General features: G+C 36.8%; 5 protein-coding genes across 9 annotated transcripts; 3 read left to right on the top strand and 2 right to left on the bottom strand.

Annotated features, from left to right (window-relative positions):
- The first annotated feature begins 274 nt into the window (after positions 1-274).
- Positions 275-4,997, top strand: LOC114731541 (probable protein phosphatase 2C 60). 5 transcript variants are annotated; one of them, XM_028918742.1, is made up of 5 exons: positions 275-530; positions 988-1,419; positions 1,501-1,868; positions 3,779-4,015; positions 4,476-4,997. In XM_028918742.1, the coding sequence occupies exons 2-5, from the start codon at positions 1,101-1,103 to the stop codon at positions 4,737-4,739; spliced, it is 1,188 nt and encodes a 395-aa protein (XP_028774575.1). In that variant the 5' UTR covers positions 275-530; positions 988-1,100; the 3' UTR covers positions 4,740-4,997. The 5 variants fall into 5 exon arrangements, with proteins under 5 accessions (XP_028774575.1, XP_028774576.1, XP_028774573.1 ...); XM_028918743.1 differs by having other exon boundaries at positions 275-613; XM_028918740.1 differs by having other exon boundaries at positions 275-625.
- Positions 4,998-8,391: 3,394 nt separating this feature from the next.
- On the top strand, positions 8,392-10,214 carry LOC114731490 (uncharacterized). Its single transcript, XM_028918673.1, has 3 exons — positions 8,392-9,148; positions 9,404-9,627; positions 10,104-10,214. The coding sequence occupies exons 1-3, from the start codon at positions 8,392-8,394 to the stop codon at positions 10,212-10,214; spliced, it is 1,092 nt and encodes a 363-aa protein (XP_028774506.1).
- Positions 10,215-10,240: 26 nt separating this feature from the next.
- Positions 10,241-11,230, top strand: LOC114731479 (nitrate regulatory gene2 protein-like). Its single transcript, XM_028918660.1, has 2 exons — positions 10,241-10,326; positions 10,407-11,230. Exon 2 carries the CDS (start codon positions 10,411-10,413, stop codon positions 11,197-11,199), a length of 789 nt encoding a protein of 262 aa, XP_028774493.1. The 5' UTR covers positions 10,241-10,326; positions 10,407-10,410; the 3' UTR covers positions 11,200-11,230.
- A 573-nt stretch (positions 11,231-11,803) lies between these two features.
- Positions 11,804-14,016, bottom strand: LOC114731489 (probable serine/threonine-protein kinase PBL9). The gene is made up of 8 exons (XM_028918672.1): positions 13,839-14,016; positions 13,509-13,770; positions 13,368-13,444; positions 13,270-13,285; positions 13,178-13,242; positions 12,952-13,014; positions 12,530-12,852; positions 11,804-12,382 (listed from the first exon to the last, which is right to left on the bottom strand). The coding sequence occupies exons 1-8, from the start codon at positions 14,014-14,016 to the stop codon at positions 11,804-11,806; spliced, it is 1,563 nt and encodes a 520-aa protein (XP_028774505.1).
- Positions 14,017-17,202: 3,186 nt separating this feature from the next.
- On the bottom strand, positions 17,203-19,180 carry LOC114731556 (NEP1-interacting protein 1-like). Its single transcript, XM_028918763.1, has 5 exons — positions 18,738-19,180; positions 18,125-18,303; positions 17,921-18,004; positions 17,660-17,827; positions 17,203-17,483 (listed from the first exon to the last, which is right to left on the bottom strand). The coding sequence occupies exons 1-5, from the start codon at positions 18,889-18,891 to the stop codon at positions 17,361-17,363; spliced, it is 708 nt and encodes a 235-aa protein (XP_028774596.1). The 5' UTR covers positions 18,892-19,180; the 3' UTR covers positions 17,203-17,360.
- Between the last annotated feature and the right edge of the window lie 4,553 nt (positions 19,181-23,733).

Here is a 23,733-nt window from a genome sequence, read left to right as displayed (position 1 = left end):
ACAATGTGACTTAAGCTAATCTTTTTGTGAAGAAGGAACCATATTCGGGTTGAAATTGATGCCGAGTGTTGATTTCATGGACAAGCCAGTAAAAATTAGTACAACTCAAAAATAAAATTAAAATTTAACTTGCCTGAATAAAAATCCATGATCACCGTGCCACTTTTCGCTGCGTTTCTGAAGCAGTTTAAGTTGCTATTTCCTTGGTTACAGGGGTGGGGCCTATGGTGGCCAAAATGCATTGCTGGCTTTCGGCCATCGCTTTATAGGAAGGGCCTTGTCTGCTGAGAAAGACCCCAGAGATAAAGGAGAAGAGTTTCAGTTCTATCACCCTGATTGACAGCTCTTTGCTCAGTCATCCCTATCTCTCTTCGTCTTCTACCTTCCATGCTACCCACATCATAACGCGAACAATATCGGTTACAGAAAAGAGGAGTGGGATAAAAGTGGGGAAGCGGCCAATATACAACCCTTTCGCCCCTGCAGATTGATTTGATGGATCTATAGATCTAACCCTTTTCCATCCACATGTATTGTTCTGTTTCGTTTAGATCCCCATCGCTTTCAACTGAATGTTTCTGCAGCTGACCAGAACTGATCGAATACCCTAATTGTATTGTCATTTGTAGGTTATGTTTCTGTTTTATTTTTTCCAATTTGTTTTTCCACCCTGTGTGGCAAGTTATTGAATTCACATATTCCGGTGAATTATAGGTATTTACACTTTACTGGGGGCATTACTAAATTTGCCATCTGGGTGCCCTTTAGACCGGCCAATCGCCTTGCTCTGTTGTTTTAGCTATCTTTAAGCTAGTATAAGGCTCGTGATTCTGAGGTTTAGAACTGAAGAACGAGCTTTAAACACCGGCCCTCACTTCCTTTTATCAGTGAATCTACGACGGATGAAACTTGAAGCCAGATTTCTCGTTTGTTTATGTTATTTGGGTTATTAGTTTATGCTTACTCAAATTCTCCCTTGTTTTCCAGATAGTGGCTTTGTGAGTCTGCAGGGGAGGAGGCCCCTGGTGCTTTATACTGTAGCGGTATTGCATCCGTTTTGGATGTGAAGGATTCTGGGGCGGTCTTGGGTGAAATGAGGGATGTTATCAAAGATGAAGGACTTTCTGAGCGCCTGTTGGCGACCATCCTCGGACCAATATGTCCACAAAGGTTCAGATGTGTCTGGTCGGCAGGAGGGATTACTTTGGTACAAAGACGCTGGCCAGCACTTAGCTGGTGAATTTTCGATGGCTGTTGTACAAGCCAACAATTTGCTTGAGGATCAGAGCCAAATAGAGACTGGTCCCCTTAGCTTGCTTGAGACTGGCCCCCATGGGACCTTTATTGGAGTATATGACGGTCACGGTGGACCTGAGACATCACGTTACATTTGTGATAATCTCTTCCAACACCTGAAACGTATGCGATAAAACTCTGATGCTCTTATGGAACTGAATTTTCGTTCCCGTCTAATTATACGATTGATGCGTGCATATTCAGGTTTCACTTCTGAGCAGCAGTCCATGTCAGTGGATGTAATACAAAAAGCATACCAAGCAACGGAAGAGGGTTTTGTATCCCTTGTTAGCAAGCGTTGGCCTATAAATCCCCAAATTGCTGTTGTGGGATCATGCTGTTTGGTTGGTGTAATTTGTAGTGGTACCCTCTACATTGCTAACCTGGGCGATTCCCGTGCTGTGCTTGGGAGGGCTGTCAGAGCGACTGGAGAGGTTCTGGCAATCCAACTATCTTCAGAGCATAACGTGAGCATTGAATCTGTGAGACAAGAGATGCATTCTTTGCATCCAGATGACTCGCAAATCGTGGTTTTAAAGCACAACGTATGGCGCGTGAAGGGTCTGATACAGGTAAGTTCTATGTGTGAATCTTGATGATTGATATTTTATATTAACAAGGAAAGGGAATTCTCAATTTTCCCCCAATCTATTCCATCTTTTTGTCTAGTCGCTATTGTCCAATTTAGTTTGTATATGATATATCCTCCCTCTCATGTAATCTTATGTGATTTTGATGGCTTTTCATCTGATCCCAGTTGTTCATGTTATCTATAGATTGGCATGTTTGGTTCACAATTGTGCATTTATTTAGGTCTCATCATGGGCAGTGATTGTTGACTCGAGTTTTTATTTCTCTCGTAAGAATGGGAAATTTTGAGGGCATTTGTCATTAGGTTGGCAAATATATTTATAATATGTGGTTTTTAACTGTGTTATGAGATTTGGAAGTGACTTTGGTATGCTCAAGATTTACACAGAGTATCTCTTGTATCATCTTTATCATATACTACGTTTTCTTTTATGTTTTTCTTTTGTTGACGAGAGTGGAGGCAGAAGCAGTGCCTGTCGTATAATTATAGCTGTGTATGTCGTCGAAGCCAACTTCTGATAGTTTAGATGCTAGTACATGATATACTTCTGTACGTGTCAACCTTTTTCCTGTCCACTCAAAGTAGGCTGTTTACTTTGAACCTCCTGGATCATCTACAACTGCCAAAGATTTTTTGCCACTGCACTTAACTTTATCCTTCTGATTGTGGATGACATGATGTGAACACTGGAAGCTACCCTTTTTAAGATTTGGGGGAACTTAATTGAATGCATTATTCATGCAAAATATTAAATGGATAATTCTTGGGACTGAAAATTAGGAGTCACTTATCTAAGATCTAACTTCCAATAAAAAATCATGGTCTTGGAGCGGGTATAAGTAAAAAATTGGCAGGTCAACATATGGGAACATCTTTCGCCCTTAAGAATATAGTGAAGCTATGGACTGGCAGAGTTGCTGGATGCTTGCTGATCGGACCCATTTTTGTGGCATGAGGCATCCAGTTTTTCCCATCTGCAGCTTCTAGAAAGATGTCAATTGAATGAATATCTTTAGAATCAATGTTCAACTTTTGAATCTCTGGATTGAAATGGGCGTTATGAGATCATTGACACTTTTTCTGGATCAGAAGGAATAATGTGGTATAAGGTATTATGGCTGGCTTAGCCTAAGCAATATTTGAAATGGTGTAAGTGAATATCAGCTAGAATATAGTTGGAGATCAGCGAAAATTAGAGATATTGTTCCAGGGAATATTTGGGTTAAGATATTGTAAATTCGGGATTTTTATTGGTCAAGGGAGTAACTCGGGTCTTCACTTAGTACAAAATTTGGAATTCTAAGGAAATGAGGAATTCAAGGCAAAATTGATTGATGTCCTATTAAAGATTCTATTTGATGGGAAAGATTTGGAGATGTAGTCATTTGTGTCAAATTGGGGATCCAATTTATTAGAGGAGGGATTTCCATTTTCAATGTCTAGGAAATTAGGGATGTCATTGGGAACACAGGAATTCAGGTACAAAAATAAGAATTCCACTTTGAGGGAAAATTTAGGGTATGTTGTGTTGTGGGCATCCGGTTTGGTATTCCAATTGGCTCAAGGAAAGGATTTCAATTTTCATTGCATAGAAAATTCAGGATTTAGCGAGGAAATCACCTATTTAGGGCAAATTCTAAAGGATTTTGTCAAAGAATTAATGACTTGATACAGTAGGATACCAATGTACTAATAACTTAAAACTTTTGACCACTTTATTGTTAACATTTAATTCTTAAGGCACCAAAGTGGAACTGAGCCAAATCTATGGTGCCAAATTAAATTTTATTTTACCTTGAAACATAATGATAGGAGCCTTTGTATGCTAAGTTTTGTCTTAATGGTATGGCTTTCCTCCCCTTTCTTGATCATGAAAATCTTGTATTTCAGGTTTCTCGATCAATTGGTGATGTATATCTCAAAAGGGCAGAATTTAACAAGGAACCTTTGTATGCTAAGTTTCGTCTTCGTGAACCTTTTAGCAGACCAATTTTGAGCTCTGAGCCATCTATTTCTGTCCATGAACTTCAACAGCATGATCAGTTCCTCATATTCGCTTCTGATGGTTTGTGGGAACACCTTAGCAATCAGGATGCTGTTAACATAGTTCAAAATCACCCTCGCAGTGTAAGATATTAATCTAATAAACTGAATGGTTGTCTCCATTTTGTTTAGTGTTTAATAGTTAACACGGATTTGTCAAATTCTGGAGAATGATATCATATTTAGAACCATTTAACTTTTTTGTAACTTGTCTACTCTCCCATTCCTTTTGAAGTTGTTTCATTAATAATTTATTTATGATTTATTTATGCATTCTGTTCAGATTTGAAACCAGAGTCTTGCATATTTTTTTGAAAAAATTCCATCATGTCATGCTGATGAGTTTTCCTCATAAAAGTTCTACAGAATACATATTTATAGCCTTGGAAAGTAAGCTGAACAAAAGCTAGACTTAGAATGAAATGTCTTGAATGTTCAATTTCCATTAACATTAATAATCTAAGTGGAATTAAACACTATAAAGTAGAGACATAGCATCAGACAGTGAGGTGAGATAATGTCTTGCACACTTTATTTTTTTAAGCAGGGAAGTGCTCGGAGACTGGTCAAAGCTGCCTTGCATGAAGCAGCCAAAAAAAGAGAGATGAGATACTCAGATTTGAAGAAAATTGACCGTGGTGTCCGCCGCCATTTCCATGATGACATTACAGTAGTAGTTGTATTCCTCGACTCCAATCTTGTGAGCAGAGATGGGCCGGTGAGAGGTCCTTCTTTATCAGTGAGGGGTGGAGGTGTTAACCTACGCGCTAAAACACTGGCTCCCTGCGCAACTCCTTTGGAAACTTAGTTCTGGCTGATTAAACCAGCCCTATGCACTGTTGATACTTTTGTATTTAGTGTTGTACTCTTAACACAGACTGAGCTTTGGGGATCTGTCATCTTGTATATCAAATCCAAAAGATAATTTTTTAATCAATTCAATAGATATCAAGAACATCAGTTTTTTCTTCCCTTTCTGTTTTGGATTGTGCTATATAACCAGCAACTTGGTGTATCTCACTAGCGTGAGTAATATCAAGAAGATAGTACCGATTTAGTCCCTGGAGAATTATTTTCAAGGGGATATCTTCTCTGCCATCGTTTCTTATTTCAGATAGGGTTGTTGATGTTGGGGGTGGTGTTACCTTGGGGCTGCTGTTGAGTGTTGAAGTTTAATGCTCCTTTGCGGAGGATCACTTGTGCTGGTGGGCATCCCGGGGGCGGTTTTGCTCCGACCCCCGCATGCTCAACTTGAAAGAAAGGGCTGTAGCGCTGTTCAAGGGAGAATGATGCAAAAGACCTTTTGATGAGATTTCATAGTTGGAGTAAAAAAATTCACATTATAAGGTGAGGATATTTTATTTCACGGGCCAACCAAGAAGCCAGTATTTAATTAATATATACTTATATGATACTATCCCTCGTCGTACTTGTCTTACAAACGGGGTTTTATAATTAGAATCAAAAGCAGTATTATTTTTAGGGCATTTTTAGTATATTTTACATGGATTTTGTACTAACCATGTCTTGAAATATAGCTTCTTTTTAACTCACTCTATATTAAAAAACAATTTACATTAGAACAATTAGGCTAAAAAATTAATGATACAACTTCAAAAAGTATCATTTTTCACAGCTGTGTAATCTAGAATTCTACATTGCTTTTATATATTATTAAGAAGCTAATTTAAAGCTTTAAATGGAATTAACATGCTGAAATTTTAAATCGTCTCCATGATAATATGAAGCTAATTTACTAAATGATCTTCATAATTTTTTCAAGGGAAAAACAAGACTGGGCCCTCGATCGGAAAAAAGATGTAAATGGCTCAAAATGAGCGCGTCTGGGCATGCGGCATCTAGCTTTGCGCAGGTTTAATCGGGAGCAAGTATGGACCTATTTGAATTTGCCTGTGGGCTGCGTGGATTAACCCAAACTTTTCCTCATGAACATGTCTCCACACATAGGCCTCGTGCATTGTCGTTTCAGAGCCTCGTGAATTCTCGCTCCTTTTTAGATTGCGTTAGCAAAGTCACTTTATCTCTTATTTCATCCTGTTGCATGTTTTAGTTGTTTATAAAGAATTCTACTAGCGGTTCGATGAATTTTTTTCTTAAAGATGCCCCATACAACTTAATTATCGCAAGAATTTTCCCAACAACACGTGCTTTTAGATGTCGAGGCCTCTACTGCAGATTGACAAAGAGACAATAATTATGGGAAAAATCTAAATTTAAATTAGGGTTTATACTTTTTAATAAATCTCTAATTAGGACATGAGTCCTAATTTAATATTTTTAAATGTTATTAAATAACCAGAATGCCTCTCTTTAATTAAAATAAAAAATTGATTATTTTACTCCCCAAAATCATCTCTCACCTTTTATGATTATTTTTAGGACCAAAAAACACAAAAAAAAAACTTTTTAATGCTTGTATATATAATTAAAATCTTAAAAAATATTTTAATAAAACATTTTAAATTTTAACATAAATGACCTTAAAATAAATATTTTTTATTTTATGTTTGTAAATATTCATTTTACTATATTAAAATATTTTAATTACAAAAATATTTAATATTATGTTCTTAAAATGTACGTAGGTTTTATTTATTGAAGCAAATATTGAATTCCAACCCAAAAACGTAATTTGCAACCACTTAGTATAAAATATTTCTTGTAATTCAGATATTTCAAAATCTTAAAAATAAATATTTACAACCTAAAAATATAAAATATTTATTTAAAGGGTATTTTTGTTGTAATTTAAAATTTTTGACTAAAATATTTTAAAAATTTTTAGTTATATACACAAATTTTAAACATTATAAAATTATTTATGTGTTTTTTAGTCCTGGAAAATAATCATAAGAGAAAAGAGGAACCATTTGGGAGGGATAAAACAATCAATTTTTCTTTTTAATTAAAGAGGGGTATTATGGTTATTTAACAACATTCATAAATTCCTAATAAAACCTCATGACCTAATTAAAATTTGTTAAAAGTGCATGTCTCAATTAAGATTAAGGTATTTTAGTTGAATTTAACTGGAATTCTCGCATAATTATATGCGTTGTTTTAGCCCAAAGTCTTCTTATTTAGCTTTATAATGAATTGTTGGATTTTTCATCTAATTTGAAAAATACTCCTCCGACCCTTAATATAAGACCATTTAACTAATTTGATTAGATTAAGGAAGTTAGGTAAGTTGGTTAATTATAAGAAAAGTAACACATTTTTTCTAAAACACCATAATTATTTTTCTTAATACCCTCTCTCTCTTTTACTTGATTATGGTTGAGAGAGTATCTATAGGGATAATTTAGATAAAATTGATAAATATGAAAAATGTGTCTTATATTTATGACCAAAACCAACTCAATAATTGAGTCCTATATTAAGGACCAAAGAGTATTACACCAATTGAAAATTTAAATTTTAATTGTTTCTTAAAATATTTTTAAAGGAGAATTGTCCTTTAACCTCGGCAGAATTATTCAATTAGCTATCAACATTTGTTAAACATCAGTATAGGGTGACAACATTAATTTTAAGACTTTCAAAAGAAAATTGCACTAATTAATACTCCTCCTATTTTTAACCTAAGACATATTTAGCTAATTTAATTAGATTAAAAAAGTTAAGTAAGTTAGTTAATTATAATAAATATGATTTTTTTAAACAGTATAATCATCTTTTTTAATATCATTACTCTCACTCCTACTTAATTATAGTTAAAAAAGTATCTATATAAATAATCTAAAAAAATTAATAAATATAAAAAATAAGTAGTACATTTAAAATTAAAATCAATAATCATATTAAGTACCGAAGGACTAGTTAAGTATTTTTTTTTGGACTCAAAGGACTAGTTAAGTATACTAATTACCCCCGAGGTTAAAATTTTAAGATAGATTTACTTGGCCGTCGTACCGTTACCGGTAGCAAAGATGCTCTTTTACTTACTTATTTCATAAATTTCATAAATGCCTTGTTCCAGCAAGTCATCATACTTCTAGTCTTTTTGCGCTCTGTTCTTTTTGACCATTGTCAGTTGTAATAATATATTAAAAAAAAAAAAACCGACTGTTTGGTTTGTGATCGTTCTGTTGAACAACGCATTGGGCAGAAGAACCGGCGATAAATTCCGTAGATTATAATTACTCAGTTATCAATGACAATGCGGCATTTTCCTCCATTTCCTCTCGATCTTTATGCTTCGGTGGGCATCCTCTTTTTGTTTTGTTCTGCTCTTTCGTTAAACGAGGGAGCCAAGTGCGTGACTTTAGTCCGGCTAGTGGGTTGCACATTAAGCTCCTAAAATAAGATTACTGGTCACTGCACTCCCCGGAGCTCGTTTGGAATCTTAGGGGTGCTTTGTCCGGTTTTGCGAGGGCGTCCTCACGCTTTCTCTACGCCGCATTCCCTGCTTTGAACCGAATTGCTGGTTGGAGAGAATGGGTTGTGCGACCTCAAAGAAGCTGAGCGAAGAAGACGACGTTGTGTCCTTCTGCAGAGAAAGGAAATGCCTCATCAAGTTGGCCCTAGAGCGTAGGTTTGCATTCGCAGAGGCATACTCGAAGTATAATCAATCTCTCTATTCCGTCGCATTGGCCTTAAGGTTGTTTGTAGCTAGACATTCATCGCCGCCTTCTCCATTTCTCATCACCTATCCTTCCACTTTCACCTCTGAAACTGCAGCTCTCATTGACAACCCCGTTTTTCTTCAGCATAAACCATCTGAACCCCACCAAGGAGGAACTCCAGAAGGCAAAGAATCTAAAGACCAAAAAAATTTCGAGGAAGAAGATGAAGAGTTCAGTGACGAAGAGGAACCCTTGTGTGAGCATTTTTATGGTGATGTGAGTGCACCCTTGCCATCCTCAAGGAGAAGTTATCAGTGGGATTTTTTCAATCTGTTTGATGTGGGAGGGTTAACTCAGAACACATATGAAGATAGTGTAAGAGTGGGATGTGGAACAAGAGTTGTGGATGAGATTAAGGCGCCTAGAAGCAGGGATGATTCCAAATTGGAAGCATGTGGGAGCGAAGATTTGAGGCGGATTAATGGAGAAAAAGACGGGAGGCAACTGTTGGAAGCATTGAAGGATGTAGAGGACCATTTTATCAAGGCTTACAACTCCGGTAAGACTGTCTCAAGGATGCTTGAGGCTAATAGAGTCCCTTTGCTATCTGGCCTGGACGATATCAAAGGTGAGTTATATCTTTTCTTGCTATTATCGTAGGCGTTCTGCGTTTGCATGATTGGGCCGATTGAATGGCCATGAAAATTTATGTGTAGTAAAATTTTCCTTATATAATTGTTTACTTATTTTTAAAAAACCCCACTCTTGTTTGATCACGCAGTAATAAGTTTGACCATCGTTGCACATATCTTTTGCTCTTTACTTGCATGTTTATTGCCAAGATGAAAAGTTTATCAAAATATTCGTTTCGTACTTGATGCAGAGAGCTCGAAGAAACTGATTCGATCAATAACATGGAACCGATCCAATTCATTGCATTCTTCCTCCAGTAAGAGTCTGCTGATTTCAGGTTCGCAAGTTTCTTCCTCATGGACGGAACTTAGTATTGATTCGTATGATGAATGTGGGGGAATGGGGTCAGGTAGCCACTCATCCACGATAGAAAGGTTATATGCTTGGGAGAAGAAACTCTATGAGGAGGTTAAGGTATGTAGAATATGTAAAGATTGGAATTGGACTTCTCAATTTTTTCTTTTCAAAATCCTCTCTTCTCTAGTAATTGTGCACGAATGACAAGCAGTAGCCGCAAATTATAAAAGCACAGCCTTGGCTGTCTGATGTCTCCGTGTAGATATTATGTTCATAGCATTAGTTAGTCAACAGTGTTCTGTAGAAATACATCGATATACTGGTCATGCTCCCGTATATTTGTAGGCCAAAAGGATTTGATCCATATTCCACTTAAAGAAAGCTGAATGGTATTTTGAAAATGAATTAAACCATATGTTTGATCATAGTAGAATGTAAATATAAACAGCGAGTGTAAGAGGCATCTGTACTAGCAATGGCAGCAAGTGTGGTAGCCATTTAACTTCCGTTTGAATAAAATATAAATTCTGCTTCTTAAAGGAAAATAACTTATATTAAGTATTGAAGTTTGATCCTCTTCTTCCCATGTTCAGGCTGGAAAGGAAATCCGAGAAATATTTGAGAGGAAATGCTCTCGATTTAGAAATAAAAAACTCGAAAAGGTAGCCTCAATCATGAGGATAAAGCTACTGCTGAAGTATTAGAATTACATGCCAGGCTACTGGTTTCAGTTCAAACTGCTGAATCGATTTCAAGGAGAATCCTAAAACTGAAAAATGAAGAATTGTTGCCACAACTTGTCGAGCTGTTAAATGGGTAAGTCTCGAATTTCTACAAAAAAAATCTTGAGTCCTAAATTTTCACCTGTCATGACCCCATATCTTTCACCTATGCAGCCTTATGAGACACTGGAAGATGATGTTGGAATCACATGAAACCCAATACCAAATATTGAATCAAGTGAGGTTATTTAACTGTCCTGCTTATGGAAAATTTTGCAATGGCTCACATCGCTTAGCCACAATTGAGCTCGAGGCAGAACTGCAAACCTGGCGTACTTGCTTTGCCGCCATTGTTTCTGCAGAGAAGGCATATATTGAGGCTCTTCATGGATGGCTATCTAAGTTCACAATCAGTGAAGTTGATGAAATCTACTCTTGGGGAATATACTCAACTCCGCCATATAAGATAAATAGGCTACCAATACTTGTAATCCTTCATGACTGGTTGGCTTGGCTGGAGAAAACGCCTGAAAAGAAAGTTACCTATGCAATCAAAAGCTTTGGCAAAGAGGTGCAGTCTCTCTGGGTTCAACAAGGGAAGGAGCTGAGACAGAAGAGGAGAGTTGATGAACTTGCCAAGGAAGTTGATAGAAGGGGCATTGCTCTTCAGAGGGAGGAATGCAAAATTCTTGGACCAGAGCAATCTGTGCAGGGTTCAGAGGTAAATATGCGTACTCCGGTTCAATATTTGTTAAAACAGAGAGAGCTTTTGGAGATACATAGGAAGAAGCTAGATGCCGGGAAGGCAAAGCACCGAGCTAGTATGCTAGAGACACAGCATATTACTTTAAAGGCTTTTCAGAGCGAGTTCTGTAGTGTTTTATCGTCATTAGCTGAGTTTTCAAAGGCTTCTATTAAAGTGTATGCAAGCCTTGTGACTTACAGCGAAAATGCGAAGACGCTTTAAGAAGAAAATGGTAGTTAATTAACTCTGTGACAAAAGATGTGCAGTCGAAGCTTCAGCTGAAGCCACCAGTTTTGCTAGACTTCAGACTTTTTAGCACTTCTGTATGCTTCAGTATGCTCAAAATGGAGATACTTTATGGAGTGCAAACTTTAGATAAAGCAAAGGTTCTCTTACGGCGTAGGAGTTACAAGTCGAGCAAAGTTCCCTGCCAGCAATCAAGCACGTATATTTTAATGAATTGATAGTAATTTTCGCCCATTATCAAAATTACGTTATCACGTAAGGAGTTGAAATTATGATGCTTTTTTAAACGTCAGACCAACCAAGGATTATCAAAATAGAGAGACGTACAATTATGATTTGAAACAAACGTGCAAAATTTAAGGTTCATTAATTTTGAGATAGTTGTTTGTAAAGTGCCTCCAGTCCGGGTCAATTTATTTTCCTGCTTTCGCAACTTATTTTGTTGTCTTTTTTTTAAAAAAAAAATTGTGTATGTAATTGTGATTGATATACAATTAAATGATAGCACAACGAATGATCATTGTTATTAAAAGGTATTTGGATAAAAACCAAACTATAGTTTTAAAAATATTTTTACAGTTTACGAAGTAAATATATAGAGGAGTTCGTCTCGTTTTGCAAAAAAATCCTTCTTAGAAACACTTTTAAGGGTTGCCAAAGACCCAGGCACAAAATTCATTGAAGCTACTGCCTTTTGTGTAGCCTTATCTTCTTGAATTCTCCTCAAAGTATTGACATCAGTGTTAATGCTAATACTATTATTTTCTAGGCATCTTAAGTTTGTGCTTTGAAAGGATAAACTATCCATATCAATATGAAACTTTCGAAATTCAGCACCATTTATGCTCACAGAACTCTTTGAATAGTCATCGTTTTCTATAGATTTGAAAGCCCCTGACTCTGCTGATTCTTGAGATGTGCTACTTGATTTTCTGAAATTCTTTGAAGATAGTTTGCCAGCCAAGTGATCAGCTCCATAAAGAGCTTCTTCTAGATCTCGATACACTTGAGTCATTGTAGACCGATATTTTGGTACTTGAGCCCCACATCTGAGAGCAAGCTGACCCATCTTCAACATAACCTTCATATTGCAAGGCTCACATAGCAAATTGACATCTATAATTTCTTCAATATTACCCTTCTCTAAGCTAGGCCTTGCCTGCATCAACCATATTTATTATATTGGTATAGATCTAAGGAAAAGGGCCACCATCATAGATGTGAAAATCCGAAACCCCTTTAATCAAAACATATAGCGAAAAAGAATGAAATTATATATGATTAAATAAAGATTTGCACGACTTACCCAATCAATAATGTGAGAAATATTTTGATCTTTTTTGGTATCAACGGCCGGTCTAGCAGAAATAAGCTGGAGAAGCATGACACCGAAACTATAAACGTCACTGAAAGTGGTCAAATGAAAGGTTGAACAATAAGTGGGATCAAGGTATCCTGGGGTTCCTTTGATCTGGCTGCTAACATAAGATTGATCACTAGTTGGTCCTGATTTTGTCAACCCAAAATCTGAAACTTTAGCCTCAAACCCTTCGCCTAGTAAGATGTTGCTCGGTTTGATGTCACGATGAATTATATTTGGTGTCACCCCTTCATGCAAATAAGCTATACCTGTAAAATATCCCGAATTTCTACATCAGGAAATTTCTTGCTAATTAACAGTGAATTTTTTTTGGATGAAAAAGAAAGAAATAAATAAAATGAATGTACCTTTAGCTGCTCCTGTTGCTACGTTTACTCTTTGCCTCCAAGTTAAGCTCTTCCCTCTATTTCCTATGATTCCAAAATGTCATATTCGAAATGGTATTGAAGCTTTTCTCAGCAAGTATTCATGTTTTCATCCTCGTCTCTTTCCTTACACTTGAATTATAAATGGACTTTACGTAGAGACAAATATAATACTGATTCATCGAATTGATCAAACTGACGTACTTACCCATCATGCATTCGAGCAGAGAACCATTAGGCACATACTCATAAACCAGCATTTGGACCCATCTCCTGCTTTTGGAAATACGACCACATTACCATGACAAGCTCTGCTCTGTAAAGATCATTTACTGGCAAATTCCATAAAGTATACTGTATATACTCTGTTATCACTTTTCAATTAACAAAAAAATTACCAGGTTCTTCACAATATCCCACCAAACTAACAAGATTCCTGTGCTTTACTTTCGAAATGAGGCTCACTTCTGCTACAAGGAAAAAGACAAGCATGAAATATTAGTACTGGTTTAATTTAGGTGGAGTTGTGGATATATCATTATCGAATTCGAATCTGACCTTTTCTGAACTCTTCCTTGGCTAGGAATGATTCACCGTGAGCTCTTTTAATGGCCAACGTTCCTTCTGATTCGAAGGTTCCTTTATACACCGTTCCAAGCGCACCAGAACCCAGCAAGCAATCTGAGCTAAAATTGTTTGTAGCCTTCGCTAGTGCCTCCAAATCAAAACACCTTAACGATATATTATCATATTTCAAACTCTTATCATCTATTGCACCTGCAACATTCAGTGCCTTCAATTCTATACTTGGATCTGAAAATTTCTGCTTCCAAATTCCGTTCATTGTGCCTTTAGCTCACCTTTCGAACCCCTTTTGCATTTAAGTAGTCTCTTGAAGAGGCAGTACAACAATGAAACTACCATTACCGTTAAAATGCCTGAAACAAGCCATACCAACACAGTTTGGAAGCAACTGCTTTTGGGATGGAATGGCTTTGCCATTTCCTGCGATGGAGCAGCCAATAAACAGCGGTGCTGATCACCCATTGCAATCTAATTACGGCAGCATACGCTGTCCTCTGCTGCTTATGTTTCTATGATCAGTTACATTTTTGAATTGTAAATCCATTGTGTCCCGGAAAGGCAAGTCTTGGCTTACTTGGTCTTGTCTTCGGACGGCATATAAGCCAAACTGCCAAAGATCTCTACCACCTGGTAGTGAGAGCATCGAACTAATTAATCAGTAATGTATTCTCTACGAAGCATGAATAGAGTTGCCAGTAGAGGATATTTTATTTCCAGCCTTCTGGATAAGCAGTTAAGCATCGCCCCGGTTATGATATTTAATGCAATTGACCCAGTAAGCTTTTTTTCTCTTCTTCGTTAAGTACATCGAGCTCATCTGTCCAGTGAACGTCTTAACATGGCAATCTGATCATGCCCTCTAGGCTTTAGTGTTTGTTTTGGCCTACAACTTGACAGCAACATGCCAATGATTTTTCAATTATTTCTTTTAATGACCCATATGATTTATCAATATGCAGCTCAGAAAATAAAGACACCAATATGTTAGGGGCATCATTTGCCTGGTTAGCCCAGGGATTGCTGCGTAGACAAATTTCTGAGTAATTTAAGACTCTGAGTCTTTTAAGTTGTGAGCATCTGGGAATCTTGACCTTTGGTGCCTGCATTTATTTCTGTATACATCTTGTCTATTTCTAGCGGGCAATATTAATATAACCTTTGGCCATGAGTGAGGAAATTTCTCAGATTTTGGACATTAGCATTTACAGTCCCTTACCAAGTGAATATCATTTTGGTTTAAACGGCACCGATCAGTGGGGTATCGGTCAGTTTGATGGAACTTAATAGAACGTGCCGGCTCCACCATTATTTCTGTTTCTTTAACATGCATGTCCAATTAATATAATAATTGAACTTGAGCAGAGAAAGAAACTAAAGGCTCCTCAAAAAGCCAAAGGACCACCAAAGTATATTTGCTTTGAAATTTTCAATTTGATTTATTCAACCCCCAGATTTGGACTTGTTCCTTCAAATCTATGCTATCTGCTCTAATGCCAGGAAAAATGTGTGAAAGGAGTATTAACAAGACAGCTAAGGAGGTCCGTGGACTTCCATTTGAGTCAGGATAGGTAAGTTTCTCATTAAATGCTCATGAGTCCTAAAATTTAAACCACAGGTAACTGTTGGGTTTAGCTTCAGCGCTCACATGTGAACATAATCACATGAACATGACCACTTTTGGCGAAAAGTAAGTGGCCACTAAAAAATGAAGAATAAGACCTATAGAAGGAAAATCAGAACATTTGTATGGAATCTATGAAATTACAATATACTCATAAATATCAACCTGGATTGTGATTTTATGAGCCCATGGCTTCGTGCAGAGTAATGGATCAAAACAACGTATTTTCATGAGTGCTATTCCAGCATAAAATGTTCACAGATTTCGCCGGGTTATTGTGGCTCGCGGCTGAGAATCTCACAGCTTTGGATTTTGACATGCTCAACCCACCGTACTTGCGAATATGAAAAAGGCGGCAGGTTTCACTTTGATTAATCAAAAGAATAATAACTTTTTTAAAGAAATTTTTTTTTTAAGAAAATAAGTATTAGATGAATTGAAAAAAATCATATTTTTAATGAGTCGTGAATGTGCTAAGAAAACTTGTTTCATGTGACTACGTATTCCACTATGCTGCTATATAAACCCATAGACAAGGGGCGAAAGAGATGGGCTTATGTGAATTTTAAAAAGGCCCATTAGTTGAGGGGTTATGAAGGAGGTGTAAATGTGGCAGACTGACTGCAAATGCTGCGTGCTGCCCTCCCCCACTACCACATTATCTCGTGTCAGAAAGATAGGTGGGAGCAATATAAGCAAGGGACTAAAAACATCTTAAACATTAAATGAATAGGATGTTTGATAGAAAATCAAATTATAATTTTAAAAATAATTTTATGATATACAAAATAAATATATAGAAAAAGTTTTATCTCAATTTTACGTTTAACGGTAGTTTTTGTGAAGAAATCAAAAAAGAGATAATATACCATCAGTTGGGGCTGGGCTGTGGACAAGGACTGCTTTTAATTCCATTCGGGGGAAGTTTAAATGCCAATTTACGTTCCCTCAAGTACGTATCTTTAATATGGCAGGTGAAGTTCAGGCCAAAAAAAAAACATATGGCAGGTGAAGAGATAGATCACGCCATCAGTCACTCCGCCCGTCCCGATATTTACAGTTTCGCTCCGCCTAAGTACGTGTCCCCTCCGAATTTCTTATCATCAACTTCAGATTTCATCATGTGCCTGCATTAGTATCAACCTCGCTTTTATTAATCTTGAACGAAACGAATTCAACGTTAACTCCACGTTTATTTGAGACCGGGATCGGTTCTGGTCACAACTTTTTATTACGGAATAAATCTAAACTTTTAAGGTCGCAGAACGAGTATTGCCCCTAGCCCATTCCCGGCTTTTCAGCATTTGAAGGGGGCAAATGAGCCGTCAAAGATATTTGACTAAACCAAGGAGCATCTGATGATGGAATTTTCCTGCCTTTTATGGTTTTCGTCCCGGGCGGGTATAAGCACCAGCGGCTGTCTTTAATGGATTTGACTGGGAAATCAAAATTATTGAGACCGTTGTCTGAATGTCAGAGACACTTGCTGATTCTCCGGATTCCATTTTCTCTAGACTTTATCTCCCATTTCTTTCCTTATCTGCATCATCACACGGCCGTTCGACTTGCACACGTTCCCGTTTTTACAATTAGAATGAATGAATCGTTTCGCAGAATCAAATCAAATTTTGAAGAAGGAAACCAAACTTGGACGAGGGATGGCTTCATTTTACAATTTTACCTAGTATTCAACCATATGTGATTACCAACCCCTTAAAACAGGTATCATCGACCACGTGAACATCACCTCGTTTCTGATATTTGTATCAGACCGGGACAGATCACAAGGACTTGTTACCGCAGGAAGACATCCAATCAGAACCGTGAATAGGAGAGTGAGTGGATCTTTTGAGTGAATTTCATATAACTCTTTCTCATCTTTATCCCTCTCATTAATTGAGTCTAGAAGATGTATCCGTACACGATATTGACAGAAGCAAAAAAGATAAGAACTTCATTCGTTTATTGAGAAATCCTATAGTAAAATAACACCTATGTAAAGTCATCAGTGAAGGAGGCCAGCGAAGAGAAGGAGCCAAAACTATTTAATATATCAAAATTTTCTTTACACTAATTTAGTACAATGATACGCTCATGGGATGCTCCCTGGAACCCAATACAAGTCCTAGAAGTGAAAGACTGTATAAACAATAAAAGAACTTTTTTGTACTATGGACATACAAAATTACAGATCCCTTCTGCATAACGGACATGAACCGTGCCTGAAGAGCCACTTATCGATGCATGGTAGGTGGAACATGTGATGGCAATGAGGCAAACTTCTAACCGTCTCTCCAGGCTGAAAGTCCTGAACATGTACAAATTCCCAATGTCAATTCCCAAAATGGATACTATTTTCTTTAGATACAGATATGCATATATTCACACTATATAGAAACCACCCCCTCCTGGTATTTTATGGATAAAAGGGCAACGTCATAGTAACCACAGGCATTAACCAATAAACACTGCAGCAATACAAACCTGGAGGCAGACTGAACAAGAAACTCTTTCACCCGAAGCATCAATAATATTATCATTTGTGATTGTGATCTTCGGGATCTTCTCAACACAATCCCCAGTTAAGCCCTTGCAACCACCAGTGTCAAAGATGTTTTGAACCTCCTCAAAGTTTGCTTCAACAGCACCCATCTGACATTTAAGAGCAGAGATATAATGAGCAATCTTCTCGATGAGAGTTCGTATCCAAATATATGTCTCATTAATTGGACAAAAAATGCTAACCTGACTTTGGACAGCACTTAACATGGCAGGGCCAATTCTCTCACGCACAAGTCTCCCACTCAATAGGCTAGCAATGACATCAATCTGCATAATTCAGAAAGTAATAATGACAATCAAATCTCAGGAGGCCGCTACTTTTTCAGCTGCATGTGTAAACTTAAAGCAGCGAAAGTTTTGAGGGTCATCTGCTTAGTAGTTACTCACCAGATATAAGAGGCACCCAATCCCAGATTCATCAGATTGCCAAAGAACAAGAGAAGATTCAAATACTTCAATGGAGAAAACAGCTCCGGAAATGGCACCAACTGCTGCTCCTCTAATGAAGCCACTCTCGGTCTCTTGGCCTATCAAAGCTCCTGTCATGGCACCCAATAACGTTCCCACTGCCGACAAACAAGCCATTATCGTATTAGCCTTTAACGAATTTCAACAGAGGCACATCTCGCAGCAAAAGCTAAACGTTGGGAATTGAACAGGGTGAACAAAGATTTTGAAAGTTTTTCTTTTTTGGTTGCTGTGAGAACAGATAAAAACAAAGATGAACATATGACATACAATCCGACAAACAAACGGCACACACAGAATTCATTTTTCACCGAAAGAAAAGTGCTTGTCTGTCTTCACTGAAAACACCAAAAATTATGCTCTGCGAATTCAACGATCGTTGGACATATCAACACACAATGACAAATTCGACGTAAATGTAAAAAGACCAAAAACAATTCTAGGGTGAACCCATCAAGCGCAAATGAACCTTAGCTTGAAATGTCAGAGGCAAGTAAGAATGTAATCGGAAGGGAGAGAGTGATCTACCAACCTAAGGCAAAGCAAAATGTCAAGATCGCAGAGAGGATGTTTCCAATTATAACAGAAACCGCGAGACTGCTTATGCGTCTAACCCTCTCAACGACGCTCCCGAAGGAGCCCAACGCGGAAGAAGGCAAAGGAAAAGGATTCGCCACAAAATCCATCAGGGTAGCCAAGAAATTTTAGGAATTGGGAACTCAGCTCTTCCAAGTTGCAGGAATCGAAAAAACAGAGTGGGTATGGTTCAGGGTAGGATCGATCTTGGAAGCAGGAGATTTGGGTTTAAGGATGAGTTATATATTATGAGTAATTATTATATAGAAAGGAAAGATGCGCTCCACAATGCTTAGTCCGTAAGAGTAGATCGAAAGAAACCACCATCAACCAACTCGCATTTAAAGCTTGTGCTGCTTAAGGTGAGCCTCTCTTTCTCTCTCCTCTCAGCGGGGACAAAAAATTGTTTTGGGATTCATTTTCTTCAAAAGAGAAAAAATCGCACAGTCTCTGGGTGTCCCTGTCACAGGCACGAGACACGGCGACGAAGAAGAGTAAGAAGTTTCTTTTGAAAAATAGGCGTGAGTCTCAGCCCCTCAGGTTTGTGCTTGAACAACCATCCACGAACTTTCATTTTTGATTTTTCCATCACTCGTCTCATTTTTCTGGTTGGCCAAACGGCGTCAAGTTAAGCCCCCTCTGAATAATATAAATACTAAAAAAAATCATGTCTCACATAAGAAGATTGAGATATGTAGTTGTATGCTTGTATTTTTACGACTATTATTAATTTTTTTTAATCTAAAGATACAAAAAATGTTTCGTATTTATAAATCATTTTTTATTCTGATTTTCTTTTTCTTCTATTCTGTTATGTGCTGCCATATGAGACTTGAGAAAAAGATCTTTTACACGACTGTTGCTTTCGAGAGATTTGGCCGCATATGTCATGCTAGCTGTACGATCTAGAGAATTCATGCGGGGCAAATTGAAGTCGGTGTAATATTCTTATTTATTATTTCTCTTATCTTAAATATAAAAACAAAGAAAGAGTACTTTTAAAAGTAGCCATATCTATTATTTGCGTTATTTTTGGGAATTCAAATGCTCCATCGTCCATATACTGAATGAGAGAGTAAATTGTTGTGCAGATTTAACTTTATTTGAAGAATATATCCAGAGTTGAGTCCAAAAAATGTTCTCATGTGCCCCCAAAAAAAAAATAAAACTGGGTCAATTTCTTTATCTTCTCCCACTCTTATTTATTTAAAAACCGGAGATCCATAACAACCCAAGCTAAGTTTATACAAGCAGAGGAAATTAGTGAGTTTTGAAAAAATAAATAAGGAGGGGGGAGGAGGAATAGTTTTACTCTACTTTCTCATACCTACTGATGACCAAGCCTCATTAATATGAATTTAAATTATATCATGGGCTGTCTACTCACTGGTATGAGAATATCAGAATATGTTTCGAAGCATAACATGATTAACTTAATCACATGTCACTAATTCTGGTAACTAAACAGGTAATTGGCTTTTCTTGCGACTGTAAAATTTCATTAACCCATGCATTCCCTGACCTGACCACTTCCCTGCGTAGTAGTGCAGGTCCGGCCTCCACTGACTTATCTAAACTATGTTAATCTTTTGATTTTATTTATAAATCTCGCATCTTGCCGGAGTAGATTTGAACCTGCCCCAAAATATTAGGTTCAGAGTGCAACATATCGGGTTTTGGTGCGTTTTAATTTTAATGTATTTGTCAATACTTGTCATGTTAAACCTCCTCAGGGAAAGCTTCAAAATGCGTTCACCTCACGCGGCTATCCATCTATGATCCATGTATGTGGATATGAGTGTCATAATGGAGGCGCCAAAATATCTTTTTTAGGGTTTCAAGCCTGGGTTGGTGGGCTGCGTTTAGACTTCCGGGCATCCCCATCCCCATCCACATCCCCAATACTATAATAACTATACATGTTCCCCACGCCGCACTAAAATATCTACCTGCTTCTGCGTTCCCCACACTAAATATCCCACCCTTTTTCAATATCACCTTTTTATTTCACTGCTCACTTTTCGCCCATGTTTTAGCCCTTGCCCACTTAAATTTCATGCTGTCTCTTTCGTCCGCTGTCCCTGCTTCAATGTTGATGGGGCAAAAATGTCCACAGGGCTCTAGTTTATATTCATGCAAATGCCATTTAGTATTTTTAAAAAAGTTAATCCCCTACAACATGGTAAATTAATGTTTGAATATCTGGTAGGAGAGATATCCAAATTAAATATTTGTCAGTGTCTCAAATAAGACTGCTTCCAGGAGAATACTCGTACTTGCTAAAACAAAAAAATATTCATGCTCTTCTCAATTCATAATTATATTCATTATTAGTCATAAGCATTCATCTGAATGAATGACGATTTAAAATTTTAAAATTCGTTTCTAGTTTAAGTATACATTACAGCAATTTACATCTACACCCCGCCCAAGCAGAATTTAAATTTGAAATCAATTGTTTGCGTTTCTTTCTGATTATCTAAGACTTGAAAAACAAAGAACAAATGGAAAGGAAACATCACTCGCGAAAAATAATGCCCATATATAACTCAGGTGCACACGCACGCACGCACACAACGTTTTTAATTAAAGACTTATAGTATTTGTTTTTTTTAAAGCTCTGTAGAGGAGAATACATTAAATCTGAACTGAAAAAAAAAGAAGCCAATTTAAATTATAATTGAATTTGTGACCATTGTTGTCATTTACCAAGCCGGCAATCAAAATCCAAGGGGCACTGTCTCGAAATGGAATCAAGTATCGATCAGAACAGAGGAGCAAGGAAGGTGTAAGGTCGATTTCTGTAAAAGCCAATGCCCCTTAGCTTAGGTAATGTGTTTTGAAGTAACACAGCTCCAGATTTTGCCATATCTTAATCTTAGATTAGAATTTGGCTATGATTTAGAAAACTTCAACAACGATTATCTTCTTTCTTCTACACCAAAATTAAACCTGATACATATACGTGTGTACGTAATACAATTATATGCTGATGTCTTAGTCCGAGAGAAAATTTTATTTTCGGACGCAAATGCTGAATTTGGATAACAATTACCCAAAAAAAATCAAAGAAGAATTAAAGTCTGGCGTCAGATAAATCCCAGCACTTTCTTCTGTATCCTAATTGGTGGTTAAGCTAAACGATTACCCAAAATATTTAATTAATTATTAGATTCTGTGCGTGATACTTTGTCAACTTAAAATGCATTAAATTTCTGGCATCTACATGCTGAGTTGAACATTTCGGATGATTGATTTATCCAGTTTCTTGAGCCTTCGTGAAACTTCAAGCTGACAAGTACCACCACACAAGTCTCCATTCTGATAAGCAAGTTTCAAGGGCAAGTTGCAGGGAGTTGTTTCGAGACAATTTTTTTTAATAGTCACGATTCACGACGTGATCTTTTAAAAAAATATTTTGATCTTAATTTGTTCCGAGGAGTAAAATTGTACAGTCGAGTCTTCGAATGGTCTGGAAGCGCCCGCTTAATACCAGGAAGTAACTTCGAAACACAACCCCCAAGTCACGCAGAGTTAAAATAAATACGAGCATATTTGGGTTCAAGAAGTGAGCATTCTCTCCTCATTTAGACGCACACCGTTTTATTTGCCCTGGACTCGGGTTTTCTACGCCAAAATCATTACAAACTATGAGCATGGGGGAAAATAGCTAATTAATTTTCTTATACATATTAGGCGTCTACATTCTGTGTCTAGAATACAAAAATAATAATGCTTATAAATTCTTGGGACGCGCGCATTTATGTGTGGAAGGCGAAGGTGACGGGCATGGGCATCATCGGAGAATGGAGTTGGTGTGGAGGTAGGGGAACGGAAAGCATGGCAATGTTGGGTGCGAAATCTTGGAGGGATCTATGCGCGCACCAATTTCCATTTTTATTATTGTTGTTAATTATTACTCCCTCCATCTTTTATAAGATACAAATAATTAAATTACACGGCTGACAAAAAATTAATTAAATTGCATAGATAAAAAATTGATTAAAATTAATTGAAAACAATTAATTATATAAAATTGCAACTTATTTTTTTATAGATGTCTTTATTAATAGAAAAGGTGAGTGAGGAAGAAATAAGTTCTGAAAAAATGAAACAGAATGAACTGAAAAAAATATGAATAGGAGAGAATGTAATTAAATTAGTATAAAAATGCATTAAATATTTAGTCATTTTTAAAATATAGTTTATGAAAAAAAAACCATTTACAAAAGTTGTAACTTTATAAAAAAAAAATAAAAATCATGAGATGTCCTTGGGTATATAGGTGTGTGGTCTATGTATGTGCTCGCCGGCACCGCTGCATGGAGGGTGCGGGTTAACGATGGGGGAGGGACACCCTATTCCTGTGGCTTTATTTGCACCTTGATTTTGTTTAATGGAAAGCATACATGTGATAGCATGAACAAGATCATGAGAGAAGGTTGGAAGTATATTTAATCGTTAATTTTATACAAAGCTTTAATTTGACTCATTGACTCTAAGAAAATACATATTGGTTTATTGACTCTAAATTATTAAGCTTACATAATGATTTTTCTTGTAACAATTATGATTATTTTAAAAATTAAGTTTAATATGTTAACATTTAATAATATTTTACCCAGTATTTAAGATTAATATTATTATTTTTTGTTAATAATTTTAAGATTAAATAATTAAAAAATATTTTTGAAAGTTAAAAAACTAAGTTAAAATCTTATATTTTTTTTTAGCTGAAAATTGAAGCCTTACATGAAGTTTATCCTATATATATTTGCCTTTCTCGCGTTGATTCGACTGTTTTGTGTTCCGCTCACGTAACCCCGGGGGGGGGGGGGTTCATCTGATCGACGTGAGTGTGGATTTCTACAACAAAAACAACGGCCGGCCATCCCCTAGCCGTGCTGATTAAGCACGGCTGCATCACTTTGAGCTCATCTATGGGCATGGAA

This window comes from Neltuma alba, unplaced genomic scaffold (assembly GCF_004799145.2).
Source record: "Neltuma alba isolate B1F8T4 unplaced genomic scaffold, ASM479914v2 tig00012836_pilon, whole genome shotgun sequence".
Taxonomy (NCBI): Eukaryota; Viridiplantae; Streptophyta; class Magnoliopsida; order Fabales; family Fabaceae; genus Neltuma; species Neltuma alba.
Note: the sequence above shows the minus strand (reverse complement) of the source record. Positions and strands in the feature narration are given on the sequence as shown.